Source organism: Chenopodium quinoa, unplaced genomic scaffold, assembly GCF_001683475.1.
Source record: "Chenopodium quinoa cultivar QQ74 unplaced genomic scaffold, ASM168347v1, whole genome shotgun sequence".
Lineage (NCBI taxonomy): Eukaryota > Viridiplantae > Streptophyta > Magnoliopsida > Caryophyllales > Amaranthaceae > Chenopodium > Chenopodium quinoa.
This window is the reverse complement of record NW_018742577.1, coordinates 21,123-40,868: the sequence shown is the minus strand read 5'-3', so window position 1 is coordinate 40,868 and position 19,746 is coordinate 21,123. Positions and strand designations below refer to the sequence as shown.

Sequence of the window (19,746 nt, the reverse complement as noted above, 5' to 3'; positions counted from 1 at the left end):
TAATCTCATCCTAGGTTTAGGATATATTTTGTATAAGATTGTCTTTGATATCTTTACAAATCTTATAGTTATCGGAGCCAGCGTGACACAAAGGTCACGGGTTCGAATCTCATCCGCCCCTCCTTAAAAGTGGAATTAATTCACAACATGTATAGGTGTGCCTGTGTTGCATACTTGCATCCACATTCCAAGCCCAAAGGGCCTTTCATGTGAGGATGAGTGATAGAGTATAGAACATATTCCTAGGCCTCAACCATAAGTTTAAGCTTTTGGTTGATTTGGTCCTCTAACAATGGGTTTGTTGGTGAATTTTTAGGGGTTTGGAGGAAGAGGTTTGTCTGGTTGTGGCATGTGGCTGCCATGGCCATGCTCTCAAAGGAGATAGAGTGAGAAGGAGGAGAGGGAAAGGCTGAAAGGGTGGCTAGGATGGTGATTGGTGGGTATTTGGGGGAAAAGATCATGATAGCCATGTAGGAAATAAGGGAGAAAAATTGAACATGGTTAAATGTTTATTTTTATTATTATTTATTTATTTTAAGAAAACATAGTTAAATGCTCTAACCCTAGTTACATTTAATAGTTACTTAACGTTTTTTAATTAATAAGGTTACAGTTGCAAATTTTTAAAAACTAAAGGCTACTAATGATAATAAAAAATATGGCCACCTTTGAGAAAAAACAAAAACATAAGGCTACCATTGAGAATTTCCTTTATTTTAAACATATATTTTTAATTTTAACATTATTTTCATCCCTACCTTTCTCACTCTCTTCTCGATCATCCTCAGCTCCACCTAGATTACAACCACCACCTCACCCCCACGCCGCCACCCCTTCCCTGCCTTCACCTCGCACCGTCGCTGCCTTTCATCCTTTTTTGTTTTATTTCATCACCATCATAAAGCTCTCAAGTGTGAGGTTTTAATAGTTAAACTTAACTGTCTAGAGTTTTCATGGTTAATTTTAATCGAATAAAGCCTTAATTCAAAAAAAGGAAAATTTGACAAGAATAATCTCAACTTTGTTTGATACGCTCAAAATAATCCCAACTTTTGATTTTTTTTTTTTTTAATAGGAAATTTTGCAAAAAAAAACTACCTTTTTAATCTTGTTTTTTTGTATATAACCACCTTTTAAAAAAAAATTTACAAAAGACCACCAATTTAAAAAATTTTGTTGCAAATTACCACTTTTATCAATCATTTTACATTGGAATGGTGGTAGTTTGCAACAAAAATTTTAAAATTGGCCTGGTGGTCTTTTGCAACATTTTTTTTTTTTGTAAAAGGTGATTATATGCAAAAAAAAAAAGGATTAAAAAAGTGATTTTTTGCAAAATTTCCTTTTTAATAATTAGAACTTTAATATGAATTTGCTTCTAACGACCCCAAATGGTCATAAGACTTATTACAACAAGTCGCCTAATATGTGTCATGACGTGATTGATCAAAAAATAAATAAATTAATTATTAAAAATATTATTGTAACTAAAAAGTAGAAAAAAAAATGAAAAAACTTTAAAAGAATTTTTTTTTTTTTAAAAAAAACAACTCCACCAGCGGCCCAGCCATCGCAGCCACCAACGACTGACTCCAATCACGGCTGCCAACACCTGACCCATCCCCCGGCTAGCGGAGCTCACCGACGCAAAAAACCCTTCCCCCACCGGCAAATTCCACCTTACCCCTTTACCTTTCTTCCCACGAACAAACTATACTCCCCAAATTCCCCATCCTGACGAGCCGCCCTCTTCCCATTTCCCCCTTCCCAATCCACAGCATAAACGCCCCTCCTTCTAGGAACAACCCATGTCCCCTATTCGCAGGCCCCTAAAACCCTCAGAAAATCATTACTACCCAGAAAATCCAACAAAAGCCTACCTAAAACAACCCATAAAATCAAATAAATTAATCAAACAACCCAAATTCTCCATCCTGACGAGCTAGTCATTGCATGATGTGCGTGACTGCTTACAACTAGTGGAGGCGATTTGAGGTGGTAATGAAGGAAGGTGGTGACTAGTAATGGAGAAGGGAGAGAAGGGGAGGGATATTTTTAATTTTCATATAAATTAATTATCATAATTTAAAAATTAAATTTACTCCTAAATTTAAAATAAAAATGTAACAAATAAGAAAGTGACACAACTTAGGGTCTGTTCTCATTGACTGAACTCAGCTGAACTGAACTTAACTGAACTGAGCTGAACTGAATTGAATCGAATTAAATATTTTATAAAAGAAGGAAATTAGGAGCTGAGCTGAAATGAATTTCAACGTAAGAGAACATGCCCTTAGTAACCGATTTGATGGGTAGGGTGACTTGTTAGGATTGCTAGAAGAGAATAGGCAGCAAAGGTTGGATTATTCTAGAAAAATCAAAAGATAAATTATTCTTGTTAAATTTTCAAAAAAAAAAAAAAACTGTCATATCACGCAAAGTCGCAAGTTGTACATCACAAAAAAAAAAAAAAAAAAAAAAAAAAAAAAAAAAAAAAAAAGGAATGAGATGTTTTAACTCTTACTGGAATTATAAAATTATTTTGAGCATCAACTTGGCATGCAATACAATCAGTTCCAACTGGTCACCAATTATGAGGTTGAGTTTTTCAAAACCCACTCAACTAATGTTGATACGCCAAATCCTGTAGCTGAACGTTTCTTCTCATTCCAGACTGGACCAGCCATATCTATATGCATCCACTGAACTTTCTCGTCCACAAACTGCAAAAGTAACATGTAATTAGGGTTTTGTTTTGCTTGTTTTGTAAGTAAGCTTTGTCAAAAAAAAATAAAAATAAATAAATTGAAGTCAGAATTGACAGTCAATAGTTAAACAAACAAAAATGAACACTTTACACAGTCAGTCTGATAATTTTACAATAATCCTTGATCTTAAACCTGTGAATATTAAACTAAACAAGATCACCTACATTAGAGAAACTCCCTACGTGCACAATAGGGAAACACATATTGAAGTATTATCCGACCTTTCGTTTATTCCACAATAATCCAAGCTTTATGGGGTATTCTATTCTTTTAAGTCAAAGTGACCTACTACCTCTTCTTCAGGTAAATATTTATCTACTATTATTATTTTCATTTTATTTTGAAAAAATAAGGTTATAAATAAAAATTCCCAGCCAAACAGCTTCCCCCCTTCCATGGCCACCCACAACGAAGCGCAGGACCTGCTGGTTGCTGCCCCTCCTCCCTTTTCCAATTATCGACCACCCTCTTGCCGCCCCTCCTTCCCTGCAACCACCCCCTGAAACCCACCTCGTAAAATTAAAGCTTTAGAAACCCAGAACCTTAATTCGGATCCTTTAGTTTAGAAATTGAAAGAAAATACTTTGAATTCAGTTTAGAGGGTGGGGTTTGAGAAGTAGGGTATGGGAAGAAAAAGGGGTTTGGGTTTTCTGGATTTGGGTTTTAAGGTGGAGGAAAGACGGTGGGGTGGGGTGGGGTGGGGTTTTTAGGTAGAGAGGTACGGTGGGGTGGAGTTTCGGGTGGAGTTTCAGGTGGAGGAATGGCAACGGGGTTGGGATTTCAGGCGGAGGGGTGGTGAACTGGGGATTTCTCAGCAAATTTGATGGTGGTTCTTCCTCGATTTTTTAATTATTTTTTTTTATTCATGTTTATGTTAATTTCTAAGGGTTTGAAAATGGGTTCATCTTGAATTTGTGTTTTTTTTGCAAGGTTAATTCTATTTACAGGCATTGTTCATGTTTTGTAGAAAATTAGATGCAAAATGTTGAAATTTTTGAGGGGATAATTTCAAGAACATTTCTTTTTTTTCTTGCATATTTTTTTCTGGGAATTTTGAAGCTGATATGCTTCTGTTAGAGCTGCACTTTGCCTTTTGTGATCTAAAATTGGTTTCCCAATGATAATATCTCTGGGATTTCAAGTGATACGTGGCGGTGGGGTTTTCAAGTGGCAGCGGTAAGCTGTGTGGTGGTGACTGAGGGGTGGGGTTGTTGAAGTCGGATATGGAGGTGGTAGGATTTTGGGGGTTACGATTGTCGAATTTTGGGGGTTACGGTTGTCGGATTTTGGAGATGGTTATGGAGCTGCATTTTCATGGAGGTGGAAGGGGAGAAGAAGAAGAAAGGAAAAAAAAAAGGTTTTTTTAATTTAAAAGTTTTTTCAAAAAAAAAAAATGAAATTTTTTTTAGACAAATGATTTCATGACACATGGCATGTAACCTGCTATTTTAGGTCAAGTAACCTACTTAACCTAATAGAATAGAACACCCTCTAAAGCTTGGATTATTATAGAATAATCAAAAGGTCGGATTATTAAAAAAAGATCGCGTAAAGGTTGGATTATTAGAATCAAATTTTCCTTTTCAGTTTGGGATAAGATAGAAGTTACTTTACGCAATTAAATGAGGGCTTTTGTTCGAAATTGTAGAGTAAAAAAATTAATTTGGAAAAATTCTATAAATTTAACTCACATCATTTATCTTGAACAAATTTTTTACCTCGGCTTTCTAAGGTTCACTTAATCATTAGGATTACTCCAAGTTCATTTTTATATGAATGAAGATATGTTTTCTCTATGTCAATTCAAATCCTATACGGATGATGAATGAGATCCTAGATCAAGACTTCTTTCCCATGGTATTCCTCCTGTAATTAACAAAATGATTACCAAGAAACCACAAAGCTTTCGTAACATTGTTTAATATTGTTATGCTATGCTGAGAACATAATTCTTCCTAAGAGTTGTGGTAACTAGGGTTATACACTCGCTACACCTAACATAAAACCTAGAAATCGTTACCTTCTAGAGCCCCGTTCACTTCACCTTATTTTTAATTAATTTTGCTTAACTTAAATTATTAATACTAAACTGAAATTATTTTCACTAAACTAAAAACTGAAAACTGAAATTATTTTTACTGAATTGAAATTAGTTTTGCTGAATTGAAATTATTTTTAATGATTTTATATTATATTACTTCTTTATAGTTACTGATTTTTATTGATCTAACATTAATGAATGAATTGAACTTACTTTTACTAAACTAAACAAATTTGGAAATTTTAATTTAAATAATCTAACTTTTGCTCCGTTCTCCCAAAATAAACTAACCTTTGGATTATTCCAGAATAATCCAAACTTTATACCCCTTCTTCACATAATGAACCCAAATGACCAGTTACCTATACAATCGGTCATCCCTTACTTTCTCCTCCATCCCACTATCTTCCTCCATTACCACCACCCCAAAAGCTCCACCGATCCACCTCCCATGATAACCACCTCCTTCATCTTTCCTATATGACTAACACCACACACCACAAGCACCGAAAACAACCACCACTAACACTAAAACCGCACCAGCAACACCAACATCTAAATTGCACTTGGCCGAATCACCCAACAAACACCAAAACTACACCTTACCTAGAAAAATTGTCCTCAAACAACCCCTCACCTCAATAAGCAACCACCACCCGCCACACAAAATCAGCCCCCTACCCAATACCCACCACCCCACCCCCGAAACAACCCCTCACTTACACAAATCAGCCTCACCTACCGAATAAGTACGACATCCATATAATCGGCTCACCCAAAAATAGTGGACTGGGGTTTTTCGAGGTTCAGTGTTTTTAATTTGTGGTGGTTCTTGGCGCGTGGGAGTGGCTAAATTCGGTGATGGCGAGGTTTGTGGTGGACCTGGTGGTAGTGGTTCTTGGTGAGTGGGGGTGGTGAGATTTTGGGTTCATGGTGTTCTTATTGGTTGGTAAGAAGGAGGGGAGATGAGGTAGATGGTAATTGAGGAAGATGGTGTTAATAATGGAGGTTAGCCATGGAAGGAGAGGAGAAAGAAAGGAATTGGTGTTGATGGTGGTTAAAGGGAGTACGTGGTGTCTAAGGATGTGGTCATGGAGAGAGAAAGAAGTAGGGTGGGTTTTTTTACAAAAAAAAAAAAATTGTAAATTAAAAAATAAAACCAATAAGAAAATGACACGTAGGCAAGGCAACTTGTTATACCGATTTGGTGACCTGTTGGGTTGATATGGGAAGATGGGGGTAAAAGGTTGGATTATTCTAGAATAATCTAAAGGTTGGATTATTTTGGGAGAATGAGACAAAGGTTAGATTATTTAAAGTAATTTTTCCAACTAATTTTCACTAAACTAAACTTATTTTTACTGAAAATTATTTTTTTAAGGTGAACTGAGCAAGGCATAAGATTATCCGTAAAATTTCCACAATTGAAATCCCTTGAAACCTTCAATTTTGGGTCATCAAGTCCATAGTGAAGGGATATTAAGTCTTTAGTAGTGCTTCATTTATGAACAGCACAACAAAGTTTTGCACAAAGTACAATTAAATCAAGGCCCTACATTTCTCTTCACAAGAAAATATCTTTTTTACTCCCTCTGTTTCGCATTAATCGCAACGGTAGGGTTAGCTCAAAGTTTAAGAAAATTATAGACTAGACTTATAATATAAAGTTTTGTTAGTAAGAAAGAGAAATAATATTAAAAAAATAGTGTGTGAGGTTGGTAAGAAAGAGAAATAATAAAATATTTGTGAAAGTGGGGTTAGTGGGAGAGAGAAATTATAAAATAATGGTGGGTCATTTCCAAATATAGAAGTGTTGCAATTAATATGAAACTGATGTAAAAGAAAAGTGTTACGATTAATACGAAACGGAAGTACAAGTCATTTGAACTAATCTAAACCCAAACATTGCACTAAGATTAAATTAGGGGAAATAGGGTATGTCCTTCAATGGCAACCTTTATCTCTCAACTCAAATGAAATATCAATAACAACCCAACAATGATTATGAATAGACAAACCCACATGATATTGTACACCACTAACCAATAAGATCAACCTTTCCCCCTTAGAGGAATAATAAAAACAATAATCATAATATTTGTGATAGCATAAGATATTGTAGTATTCAATTGGTTCCAATAATGGTGCAGGATGCTCTAGTAAAATGAAGATAACAAAAAGAGTCAAATAAAAAGGAGTTGCAACAGTAATGGCATGATGAACTTACTGAAGTGATAGAAAAGTACCAACATGGCCAAACAGTGACTTAAGGTTTTTTTAAAAATTAAAATAAAAAAGAGGGAGGCGCATGGGGGGGGGGGATAAAGTATTGATTCTACCTGCTTCAAAAACAAAGCTGCTGTGATGGAACCACCTTGACGACCCCCTGTGTTAACCATATCAGCCACTCCTGATTTCATTGAGTCCCAGTAACTTTCTTCCAAAGGCATCCTCCAGAGTTTCTCTCCAGTAGCTTCTGATGCAGAAAACACCTCTTTGGCAAGTGCATCATAGGGTGTAAAGACACCTGGAAAACAAGCAGGGGATGAATAAAGAAGCCAGTAGGATGGGAGAAAAAATCCTATTTTTTCAAGATACAATGATTAATGAAAGCATATTTAACTGATATCCTCACATTGTCAGGCTAAACAATAAAAATCTTGATGCACTATGATGACAACATCAACCACAATAGAGAAATTAGCTACTGGCAGGGAAAGATCATAAATATGCACTTAACCTGCTATGGAAGGTCCCAGAGCAACAACACAGGCTCCAGTTAATGTTGCGAGGTCAATTATCTGCCAAAGAAGGTACGTCATGATTATTAGTGCATCTCTTAGATGTAAATTTTACACAAAGATAAAGGTTTGTCAAAGATAAGTTTTTCAGTATTACTGTATAAAAAGAGTCCATTTTCTCATTATAATTACACTGTCTGACCATCCACAAAAACATATTTTCATATACTGCATAATAAACTTTGCCTTTAAGAAGCTTAATAGCTCCATGACATATACATACATCAACTGTCAAGATTTAGTTGGATTGTTTTTTTGCAGCGAAGAATCAAAGTCACTCCCCTAGAGCTAAAGCTCATCTAATTTTGAATGAGATACATAAAATTTCAACAAAGAATAAACTTTGAAGACAATATTCTACTTTGTGACCTTGCATTGAATAATGCTCGGTGCACTGGGAATTACCATCGGAAGTTTTCTCAGCTGGATAGGTTTATTTTATCCAAGAACATCAATGTAACAAACTACAACAGACCACCTGTGAGTCTGTGACCCTCACTAACAGGAGTCTGCAAGGCAAGCACCAGCAACAGCCAGCCAAACAGCAGCCAGGCAGGAGGCCAAACAAGCACTTGGTAGTGGGTTGAATAACTGTTTTGTCATTTTCAGAAGCAGACAAGTAATAGTACTTAAGTTCTTCAGAGATTGGTGAACTTGTTACATAAGGGAAAAAAGAGTAGATAAGGGGGATATCCATAAATTTGTAAGCTTGGCATTTGGTGTGGTGGCCTAAAGTCACATTTAAGACCTGTTTTTGCATTTCCAATAATCAAAGATCTAATTTTCCTCTCCAATTTTGAAAATTCACTTAAAGACATTACAATGAACTCAACACAATGCACATCGAGTTAAACTTTCCTTTGCATGTTCAAAATCATTTTACTATTCTTCTATACTTATCTCTAGTTCAATGAGGACCTACGCTTCTTCAAAATGAATATACACCCAAATTTTAAGATTCTAGTAAAAGTGTGGTGTTATGAGTGCAAATTCCAAGGATGACGAAGATTTTATTGTATGAAGTAATTGAAAATTTTAATGCAAAATCTGATACTACTCAATTCTCAAATAGTAACTCGTTTAGAAAGATTTATAAGGTAGAATATAGTCATCATATTCATCGATGTAAAATGTTAGAAGAGGAGAGCCACCTTTCGATGCCCTAATTCCTCAATCTATACCAATTGTCATCTCCCCACCATACAAATGTGTGTGTGTGTGTTTTTTTTTTTTTTTTTTTTTTTTTAAATTTTTTTTTTTTATGTTAGATGAGCTCACTTCTGAACTAGAGGAATGAAAATTGATAGAGGCATTCAAACGAAAATCTTCCTTGAATCAAGGTAGACTACCTTTCTAAACTAGAAGGACTTGGTCTTGCTTTTCTCAATTATTTAATCAATCCACAAACTTCATTTGAAGAAGGAGGCTGCATCTCCGGGTGAAAGCTTTGATAAACGCATTGACACTAGGGTTTAGGGAGGATTAACATTGGTAACATGCTCCAAAAGCTATAAATAGGTTTGGATATTTTACTTTGCTTTGTTGCACTAATGATGAATCTTGTATACTATGCGGCAAACCACTCACTTCTCTCTCCGGTAAAAAAATCTCCCCCAACAAAATCCTAGGGACTCACAAAGGTTCCGAGGCCGGACCTTCAGTGAGAAAACTACAAAAAAAAAAAAAAAAAAAAAAAAAAAAAAAAATCGATGCCTTTGCAAGCGGACTTTATTTTTAGCCACCACACGAGTGTCCACCTTCGGTGTCTTTCTTCGCTTTCCTCCATTTCAAAGGGGTTCATGGGATTAAATGTAATCTCCTGTATTTTTTTAATAATTTATAAACGAAATTTTAATTTATTTATAATATTTATTTGTATTTTTCCGAAATTTAATTTTAAAAGTTTCAAATTAATAAATTGGGTTAGTACAAATTATTTTATGAACCTTCATTCTACAATTAATGTCTATACAAACAAAGTCCAAATTATTCCATTAATTAAGTGGCCCATGATTTATTTTCATGAGCCCCAATTTTACCCTACAACTCTATCTCCTATAAATGCCCCATGAATCCCAAAAAAATTCCCACACAAAAAGGTTAGTGTTTTCTTTTCCCCTTATATTTTTCTTTCTTTTTTTTCCTTTATTTTTTCTTTTCCTTTCTTTTGTTTTTCTTTTTTTCTTCTTTCCCTTTCCTCCATAGGTGAGCCACTGCTCACCTGCTGCCACTGCTGGAAACCGGCGCCTGTAATCCGCCGGCGAACCACCAAGCCACGGTCAGCTTCTTTCTCTCTCCCCTTTGTTTTTCTTATTTTGCTTAAAATTATTAATTTTGTTTATGTTTTGATTTTATAGTATAAATATTATATTTTTAGTATCACATCATATCATATAACTAATATATAAAGCTAAACTTTTAGCCAGGTCACGAAGTAGCGACAATTGGCGTTCTAACTTTTCGCCAAGTGTCGTGCCACGTTGGATAGATTTAAATAGACTTCACAAGATTAAAAAAAAAAATTAGTTTAGAAATCTATTTGGATATAACTTTAGGATAAAATTGTTGGTTTAGAATTTTATTTTCGATAAAATACCAATCTTTCAAATGTAGAAATTGAATTATAATTCTATTCAAAAATATTATTAGATTATAATTCTACAAAAGTATCATATAAATATATCTTTTATATCATAATATATTTTGGAGCTAAGGGAGTAGTTCAAAGTGTAAAAGTCTATAATCTAATAGAATTTTATTACTATGTAGACAAAGAACATACATTAGGTCAGGTCATGAGTCATCTCAGATTGGGTCACTTCAAGTTACGAGTGAAGAAATGTTCAACCCTTGCCCAAAGTTTTGGATTCGTGTCAACCCAACGGGTTTTAAACATTTATTTAATTTAATTTATTTTTGCTATTTTTTTTATTTTTTAATGTAATTAAATCGAATATTTCCACCAACATTATTATTAGTCATTATATGCCTACTAGATAAAAAAATCGTCACAAAAGCACGTCAATTACTAACTAATTTTGTATCAATGATCATTTTTAAAATTAGACATCTTTAAATTCAATAAAAAAAACCTGGGCATCGCACGGGCACAAAACTAGCAATCCAACGCGCTTACAACACTTATTTTATTTAGGTTATTTTTTGCTAATTTTTATTAAGGATTTCTTTTAAAATAACACCACATATTTTGAAAAAAAATGGATTATAACACTACCTTTTCTCGAATTTGTATTATAACACCACATAAAAATCAAAAAAATTGATTTCACCACCTACAAACGGATTCCATCCAAGAATCCGTTAGTGAGGCTCACTTTGGACACATGTCTCTCATCTATTGGATTAAATAAAATTAAATTTTTTTTTGAAAAAAAAAAAATCCTAAAATGCTAAACCAGCCACCACCGCCGGTAGGTTCCCACCACCGTCACCCAAACCTAACCCCCGAAGCTCCGAGACCGTCGCTGAACCACCGTCGTCACCATACCCTGCCCAAAACCTCCGATACCGTCACCACACCATCGAAACCCTAACCTAAACTAGCCGAAACCCCAGCCCAAACCGTCGTCGAACCACCGTCAGCCGAAACCTAACCCAACCCAGCCGAAACCTCCTAGCCACTTCGCTTCCTCCCAGTAAGGGTTTGCACGGATTGATCGGTGGGATTTGCGAGGGGGAGGGGGCCTGTGGTGGGTGGGGATGGTGGGCGGTGATTTCGCTGGTGAAGGAAGGGTTGTCGGCGACAGTAGGAGTCTTCGGCTGTGGAGTCGTGGCCGCCGGTGGTGGGCTAGTGGTTGGGTTAGGGTTATAAGGTGTTTTTCTTTTTTTTTAAAAAAAAAATTTTACCTTTATTTTTTAAACCAATGTCTTATTGCCACGTGTCTATCTTGGGTCCCACTAACGGATTTCATCCAAAACTCAATTAGAAGGTGGTGAAATCCAATTTTTGGATTTTTTTTTTTTGTGTTATAATCAAAGTTTGAGATTATGTGGTGTTATAATCCATTTTTTGTAAAATTTGTGGTGCTATTTTCACAAAAATCCTTTTATTGATGTATTAAAGCGAACATTTTCACCAACATTGTTATTAGTCATTACATGTCTACTAGATAGCAAATTGTAAAAAAAAAAAAAAACACATCAATTCCTAACTAATTTTGTATCAATGATATATTTTAAAATTTTACATATAAATTATAAATTTATCTTAAAATTCAATAAACAACACGGACATCGCACGGGGCATAAAACTAGTTATATTTTAATTGTATAAAGATTATAATTTCATATTATAATGTTGTTTTAATTTTCAGATTTTATGAATTATAAACCTAGGGTTAATTTATTTAAATTGGGATTTTAGGGTTCTTATGATCGGGCTTTTGTTCCCATTGTATTTTTAATCATTAATTAAATATATAAACATGTTTTAAAGGAAGTTTTAATGAGTTTTAAATCAAGTTCAATTGCTAGAAATTAGTTTGGTTATTCCCTATGAGACTTTTAAGTGATTAAAAGTGGCACAAAAGATTGTTTACACGAGGTATGTACATGTCTACTTCGTTGTAAGTAGTATCATGTTTAGGTACCAAAAGGAAAGAACTTACTTTCATGATTAGAGAACTCTTGGATGGAAATTGTTTGGTTATACATTTAATTAATTCATGTGCTTATATTTATGAGACATGTTTTGGTAAATTGATCAAGTTTGTATGAAATTATGTATGCAAGAATATTATATTGGATTAATTGTTTGTATAGAATGTTCATACAAGCATATTTTATTGGATTGGTTTGTTAATCACAATTGGATTATCGAAGGATTGGGATTGAATGGATTAAATGGGATGAATTTATTAATTATTCCATGAGGTTAATATTATTTTATTTATTACTCATTTACTCGAGCATGACTTGTTAGTATTTTGAGTAAAGGTGAATTAAGCCGAAATGGCTATGTAGGTTGCCTATGTTCAATAATTTTGGATATTTTGGAACTTAAAGCAATTAAAAGTCAATTTGAGATGTAATCATCATTGTCTTAATTAAGATTAAAAGTGAACCTCCATAGTTGGTTGTGTAATGTTTAATTGAATGATGAGTTTACTATTAATTAAACTTTTAATCATATAAAGTTAAACATGGATGAGCAATAAACTCCGAAAAGGGTGAAATTCTAAAGTATTGACAATTATGGCTTGGGGTACACAGTGGTGGCCCATGGCTTTACGAGGCTTGTTTGATCAATATGTCCTCTTTTCTTTTGGTATTTACATTTTTATTTTATAATAACGGTAGATGGGATCCTAGACTAACTATATGAGTACGGCATCGCGCTATATGTGATCAAAAATGATTCGGTGGATTGGACAACCTTGTCTATTGCTTAGACTAAATTAAATTAAATTAAAAATAAAAAGTCAAGTGATTGGAATTGATTAGTAAGTATGTTGAGTTGATTGAACTATTTAAGTGAGGAGTCTTGATTAATGAATTCGTGATGTATGTTTATTTACTTTAATTAGTTGAGCATGATCAGTTGGTGCGTTGTAGCTTGTATGTACTCGTCTTTGCTGATTGCGTCCTTTTGTGTGTGTTTTCTTTTGGTCATGGCCTTCGCCTTTTAATGACCTTATGATGATCTAATTATTACACTTGTATCATTGGGTACAGGTTAGCTTAATGACTTAATGATCTGAAGTTTAAAGATTTGACAAATGTTTAACACCAAAACGAATTCTCTCAATCACATCCCTTGACAAATGTTTTGTGAAGGGATGTGATTGAGAGAATTCGTTATTTATCAAGGGATGTGATTGAGAGAATTCGTTTTGGTGTTAAACTTATTTATGTTATACTATTTCATTTATGATTTGGATTTTGATTATTAGTTTAGTTTTAAATATGGGCTTTTATGGTTTCAGTTTGTAAGGTTTGACTTATTGGTTTTCTAAACTTTGTTATTCTAAAGACTTAAGTTTGGTTTTTCCAGTGCGATACTTTGATAAAGCCTTAACGTTTTAACATATGGCAGTAACATGTGAATGTTTCTCCTATATTTTATTTAAAGTAAGTGGTTTGAAAAAGGGTAAAAATGGTGAAGTTTTGGTAAGGATTTCTTGTTTGGGATGGGATTTGTTACCTTATGACTTGTCAACTAAGGTTTTGGGCTTTCATTCCGAAGCTAACTTCGTCGCCACCTTGTGATTTCGAATCAATCGGTAAAGGTAAAGACTCGGTTAAGGGTTCTTTTTTATTTTCTGCCCTTTTTTCACTCATGGTCTGACTTTTGAACTTTTTCATATGTAAGTTTCGGAGTTAAGTTTGTGTTCTGGTATGTGTTGTGGTATCCTTGCATTTTTTGGGGCATTTAGTCGAAAGTTCGATGATGATCTTTGATGCTACAAATGTTGTGTTAATTGGGATTGTTCCTTTTTTTTAGGTTTTTAAAGTTTTTAGGGGAGCTAGGAGGGTGTGTTAGCCTCCTCTTGTAGTGTTTTGGAATTTGAGTTCACATAGTTTTGGGGATAGACGATGGACCTTTCCTATGATCTATTTTAGTTTTTAGGGCTAGTCTTAACTTGGTGTGTGTGTGTTGTTACCTTTATCTTAACCTTGCTCTCCAATATGGGGGCTTCCATAAGTGTCTAGTGGGGATTTGGTATGGTAATAGTCTCTTCCACAGTTAAGGGTACCTTGTCACTTGTAAAGGTGACTTTGTTGTGATGTCTAAGTCGTCTAAATTTCCTTCCTCTATTGCCTAACATTCAGCTCTTTTTTTTATAAGCCAAAGCTTTATTTCTTTATGCTCTCTTGTTCAATTCTCAAGTTCAATGGAATAAGGGATTTATGCAGCATGTTCATAGGGTTTCTTTGTGTAGTTCTTCGAACTTGCTTTGTAGCTTGTAATTTTTATTCTCGTTTAAAAAAAATAATGAGTCTTGTTTGGATGTTTTCATATATTATGAAGTGGCAAGTTACCATTAGTAGAGTTTATTAAGTTTGCATGAATAATCAATCATGCACTTTTTCTTTTAAATTAAGAGGTTACTAAAGATTTATTTTCATATGTTTCATTGTCTTTTTATTTGTTGTGATACAAAGTCTTTTATTCGTGATGGGCCAAGTGAGCAAGGAGCTTATAGGATTACTCAATACAGGAAGTTAACAGGAGTAAATCACAAACAAAACCATTCTGGATGGTGATGGTAACATTTGAGTCTGTGAGAGATACAGGAGCAAGCCACTTCAACTCTCCATTCACATATGTGTGTGTGTGCACTTGTTTATCCATTTACTAATCATGTTCATGATACATAAATATTCAACACCTAACTATACCTTCTCTACACCTTGATTGCAAGCATACACCAAAGCATCTGCAAGAGTAAGCCTACCTTCTGCATCCGTATTGTTAACCTGCATCTCAGGATTGACAAGCTGAAGTTAGATAAATAATAAATTTAAATAAATAAATAAAAACATCAATGTGACATATCAATACAACCTAATTGTTTATAAGGACATTAGATAATCATATGAACTCTTCTTAGTGCATATCACCAACGCAGAAGTGCATCATACAAGCTAATTGCCAAGACACCCTGTCTTTTTTACTTTAGAGGTGTTTGTGAGGAAGACAACAATCTTCTCCACACTGGATGCATCAAGATGGAAGAGACCAAAACAAGAAAATAAGAACCAAGAGACGACTTAATGATTCACTAGAAAATCCAAGATGAACCCAGTCTTCTTTATCCTGTCAGCCTTCAATTCAACAATTTTTAAAAAATAATTTGTTTCAATTGTCTTCTCAATTTACAAAAACTCCCTCCAGTTCCAACAATTGTTAAGAGTCCCTCACTCCCTCTGATTAGGAAGTTATTACCTAATTATCCAAATTCCAAAATATACAAACAATATTGCATAAATATTTTTAAACAATAACAAAATAAAGCATTGGTAATACAAGTGACAGGCAATATACAGTTAAAAAAAATTAAAAAGTTGCAGATGTGGATAGATAATATGTATGAAGGGAGTATTCATTCAATGTAGGAGATCCACAAACACCCTCTCTGCTTAGTTAGAAAAAGGATGTACACATTTGACACTCCCATTCTTAAAACCTCATAATTGAGAGGTCTAGACAAGAAGTCAATGCTGTTCTAAAATCCTTAGTTTGAAAAACTATCCTAAAATCCCATTGATGAGCTTTAAAGGCATATAATCTTCACTAAAGAGCAGATATAGCAAAAAAAACAATAGTCACATAGGCCAAACTAATATTTTGAGACAAAGAAAATCTTGTTACATTCCAAAATTACCTCTATTCTCTTTCCATTAGAAGCAGTGACTATGTCTCCAGGCCGCATACCAGTCCCACTAATCATATTTTCACAGGCGGCAACAATAAAATGAACCTGCACATGCCCAAGATCTTCAATATTTCATACATAAACTGTATCCCAAATAGAGAGTGTAATTTCACATCTGTCTATAAGTTAAACTGGTTCTAGACGACTAGATACACAAATTTAAATAGCATTTTTTTTTCTTATTTTTTCTTCTTATTCCTTTATATGTGATAATGTGAGAATAAGTTTTGTGACTTGCCTCAACTCCAGGAGGTTTGATTTGACCAATCGCTTTTGCAGCACCTAAAACAGCTGCTGAGCCACCCATATCAAACTTCATTAGCTCAATTGAACAACCGGGTCCAGTTTTGATGTTGTAGCCCCCACTAAAAAATCAAAGGGAAGCACTTAAGAGCATGCTAATATCAGCATCCAAATGCACTTCAACAAGAATATACAAATAGAGACAACTATTGACAATCAATCAAAAAAAGAGATAACCTTAGTAAACAAACAACATCAAAACATAAGAAATAGTGAAATACAACATTAATCATCCTGAAGAAGAAAAGTATCAAAAGCACCTACACACTGGAACAGCCCAAAATTGTGGATTAATAGGTAAAGAAATGTAATAGGGGTAAAGGCATGAGCAATGAAGGAAATTAACATACTATAGGTGGTACCATCACCTCCCAAGGTTAATGTCATGAACTCATAATAAGAAACATCTAGAGCTGAATACAGGATATAAAATCAACTTATTAAAGTAGCATCTCATCATCCCCTCCCGTGATAAAACCATAGATAACTAAAGTTGACTTCACAATCAGACACAACTCAGTTCCAAAGGGTGAAGCAAAATTTAATCATATCAATTCATCCCCACAAACTCACCTGTCAAATGTCAGTCCTTTCCCGACAAGCCCTAATTTGGCTTTAACTGGTCCGCTAGGTTTGTAGCACATATGAATGAAATGTGGCGGATTTGCTGAAGCTGCACCAACAGCAAGGTAAGATCCCATTTTCAGTTCTTTGCACTGCTCTACATTAAGGATCTTTGCTGATAGAACATCACTGTACATTGAAGCAATCTTGGAAGCCTCTTCAGCAAGCACTCCTGAGGAATATATCAACAACTCTTGTATTTAGTCCTGGAGTAATACAGCTTAGTAGTTTATTCTTCTTATCCCCTACTCTGAATCCATCTCAACTCAAAAAATATTTAGATAAAAAATGTATCATTTGCCCTTGGAAATTCAATAAACTTGTACCAACCTCTTAGGCAGGTGAACACGGAAAGAAAGAAAGCTCAACTGGAACCTAACAAAATATAAGAGCCATACTAACCAGGAGTAAGTACATTAGCAGGTGCATTAACCAGCTCTCTTCCAAATATAATTCCAGAACAAGTATCTTCAACGAATTTAAGCTTTTTCTCTAAATCAAGCCCAGTTCCAAGGCCAACAATATCCACAAATTGAAGAAGTGGTCTCTTCGACTCTGATTTAAACCTGTTATCTTCATGCACTCCAAGGATAGTACCTGTCACAGACATTTCACCACATAAATATGAAGTATCATGGACTGGAAAAGTGCAAACGACAAGCATCAAACAAGGAATGAAGTTGAGGCATTTACCAGATACGATGGCGGAAACAGTGTTAAGTTTTGACTCTGCTGAAAGCCCCTCAGAAGAAGCAAGGAACACAGCAGTAGCACGAGCTTGAGCAGCCTTTGCAGTTGTGGCAAGAGCTTCACCTAGACCACGGTATGCTGCCAGAGAAGGAGGCTCAGAACCAAGTCCAATCAATCCTATCCTCTTGGATCCTAATCCGGGAAGCCTAAAAATAGCAGATTGGCCAGCCTTGCCTGTAAAATCCTCCTCAACAGAGGCTTCAGCTAACAAACCACCTAATTGGGAATCTAACCCCTTTAAGATAGAATTTTCAAATTTCATATTGTCATCCTTGCTCAAGTCTTTCTCTGTAACACCCACAGCAAGCAAGTCTCCTTTCCACTCTGTCACGTCTACATCTTTCACCGTAAATGATACCTTCAATCAAATTTCAACAGTTAGAGTTTAGAATCTACAGGTGACACTTATATTCAAAAGGAAACACTAATTAATATTCAAGTCTGCTAAACAAATTAATATTCAAGTCTGCTAAACAAGAGATCCAACCAGTAAAGTAGAGCACGATTAGTGATAAAGAAGTAATATAAAAAAAAATAAAACAAACAAAAGAAAGTGGATAGGAACAAACTTTAAAAATGCAGGCAAAGCACAAAATGCAAATAAGCTTCAAAATTTTGCTGATAATGATGAGAAATAAACCTTAATAGGTTCAACACTGGTAGGTTGAGTGAGTCCTAAACTGACTTGACTGTGAGAGTGTGCCATTCAGCCTCCTGCGAGATAAAGGCAACATAAAAATAATTTAGAAGGAATTAATTGATAAAATTGATAAGGGAGTGGATACAATGACGGCAATCTGTATTGAAGCCACTGACAGATTTGAAATTTTAGGAATGGAAGACCACCGCTGACCACGTGCCATTGTGCCAATTAACAGCCAAAACAAGAAAGCAAAGCAAAAAAAAAAAAAAATCATATCATACAGTTTCATTCAAAAACACGTAAATATTCAAATCACGGCCTAAAAGTACTTACAAAAATTATTACAATTGATTTCAACTTTCATACTTTGGTACAATCTACAATAGCATCTATGCTTACATCCAAAAACAAATCTCTCCAGATAAGTTTAATTATATTATATAATCCATCCTCTTTTCAATTTTGATTCCAATTACAATTCACATGATCTGATAATCACATTTATTCTAACTTCAACGATAAGATATAAACTTAACAGCTCACTGATTTACAAAAAAATCCGAAACTAAATTACAATTTTATCTAAAGTTGTCTACATTACTAGCATCAACAACCAATTAAGCAAATGCAATAAAAATTTCAGGAAACAAAATTTAGGAACAAGACCTTTTTAATTAATAGAAACCCTAACCTTTTTCAAATGATGATGAGCAAGGAGATTGTTGCCTCTCAGAGAGCTCCCACCGACTCGTGGACTTGTGGTGGTGGATACGTGGTTGTGACAGGCAATGGTTGCGGTCAAGCCGGAGACGTAGGTCGGCAGTTCGGTTGCTGGTTGAGTCAGTAAATCCTGGGAATTGGGAAACAAAGAAAATGTAGAAGTCACTGCCTAAAAAAGTACTCGTATTTTTTTATGAACAGTTACGGAATACTCATATACTCTATAGTGGGTTACTCCCCCATTCCGTTGTGCTTCGTAGAAAATTATACTCCGTAGGTCAGGTTCTCTTCACCTTATTAAAAAAAAAAAATTAAGTAAAAATAATTTCATTTCAGTAAAAATAAGTTTAGTTCAGCAAAAATTAATTCATTTCAGTAAAAATAAGGTTTTCTTTTTTAAACCAGTAAAATTAAGTTCAGGTCAGCAAAATTCAGTTTTATTAAATAATTTCAGTTCAGTAAAAATAATTTAAGTTCAGCAAAAATAATTTCAGTCCAATAAAAAAAATTTCAGTTCAACAAAATTAAGGTGAAGAGAACGGGCCCTAATAAGTTAAGAAACCAACGTAATACCTCCGGTTCAATTTACTCGCAACAATTTCCTTTTTTAGGTGGTTCACTACTTTACTCGCAACAAATTTGTTTCTTTCCTCTTTAATATGTTTTTGGGTAGTAATTAAGCAATATACCCTTACTT

General features: G+C 34.6%; 1 protein-coding gene across 1 annotated transcript; it reads right to left on the bottom strand.

The window, feature by feature from the left end:
- Positions 1-2,509: 2,509 nt before the first annotated feature.
- Positions 2,510-19,286, bottom strand: LOC110720807 (leucine aminopeptidase 1-like). Its single transcript, XM_021899846.1, has 11 exons — positions 19,021-19,286; positions 18,327-18,400; positions 17,630-18,044; positions 17,339-17,533; positions 16,886-17,108; positions 16,248-16,374; positions 15,959-16,054; positions 14,973-15,050; positions 7,550-7,610; positions 7,149-7,336; positions 2,510-2,723 (listed from the first exon to the last, which is right to left on the bottom strand). Exons 2-11 carry the CDS (start codon positions 18,390-18,392, stop codon positions 2,592-2,594), a joined length of 1,581 nt encoding a protein of 526 aa, XP_021755538.1. The 5' UTR covers positions 18,393-18,400; positions 19,021-19,286; the 3' UTR covers positions 2,510-2,591.
- Positions 19,287-19,746: the final 460 nt, after the last annotated feature.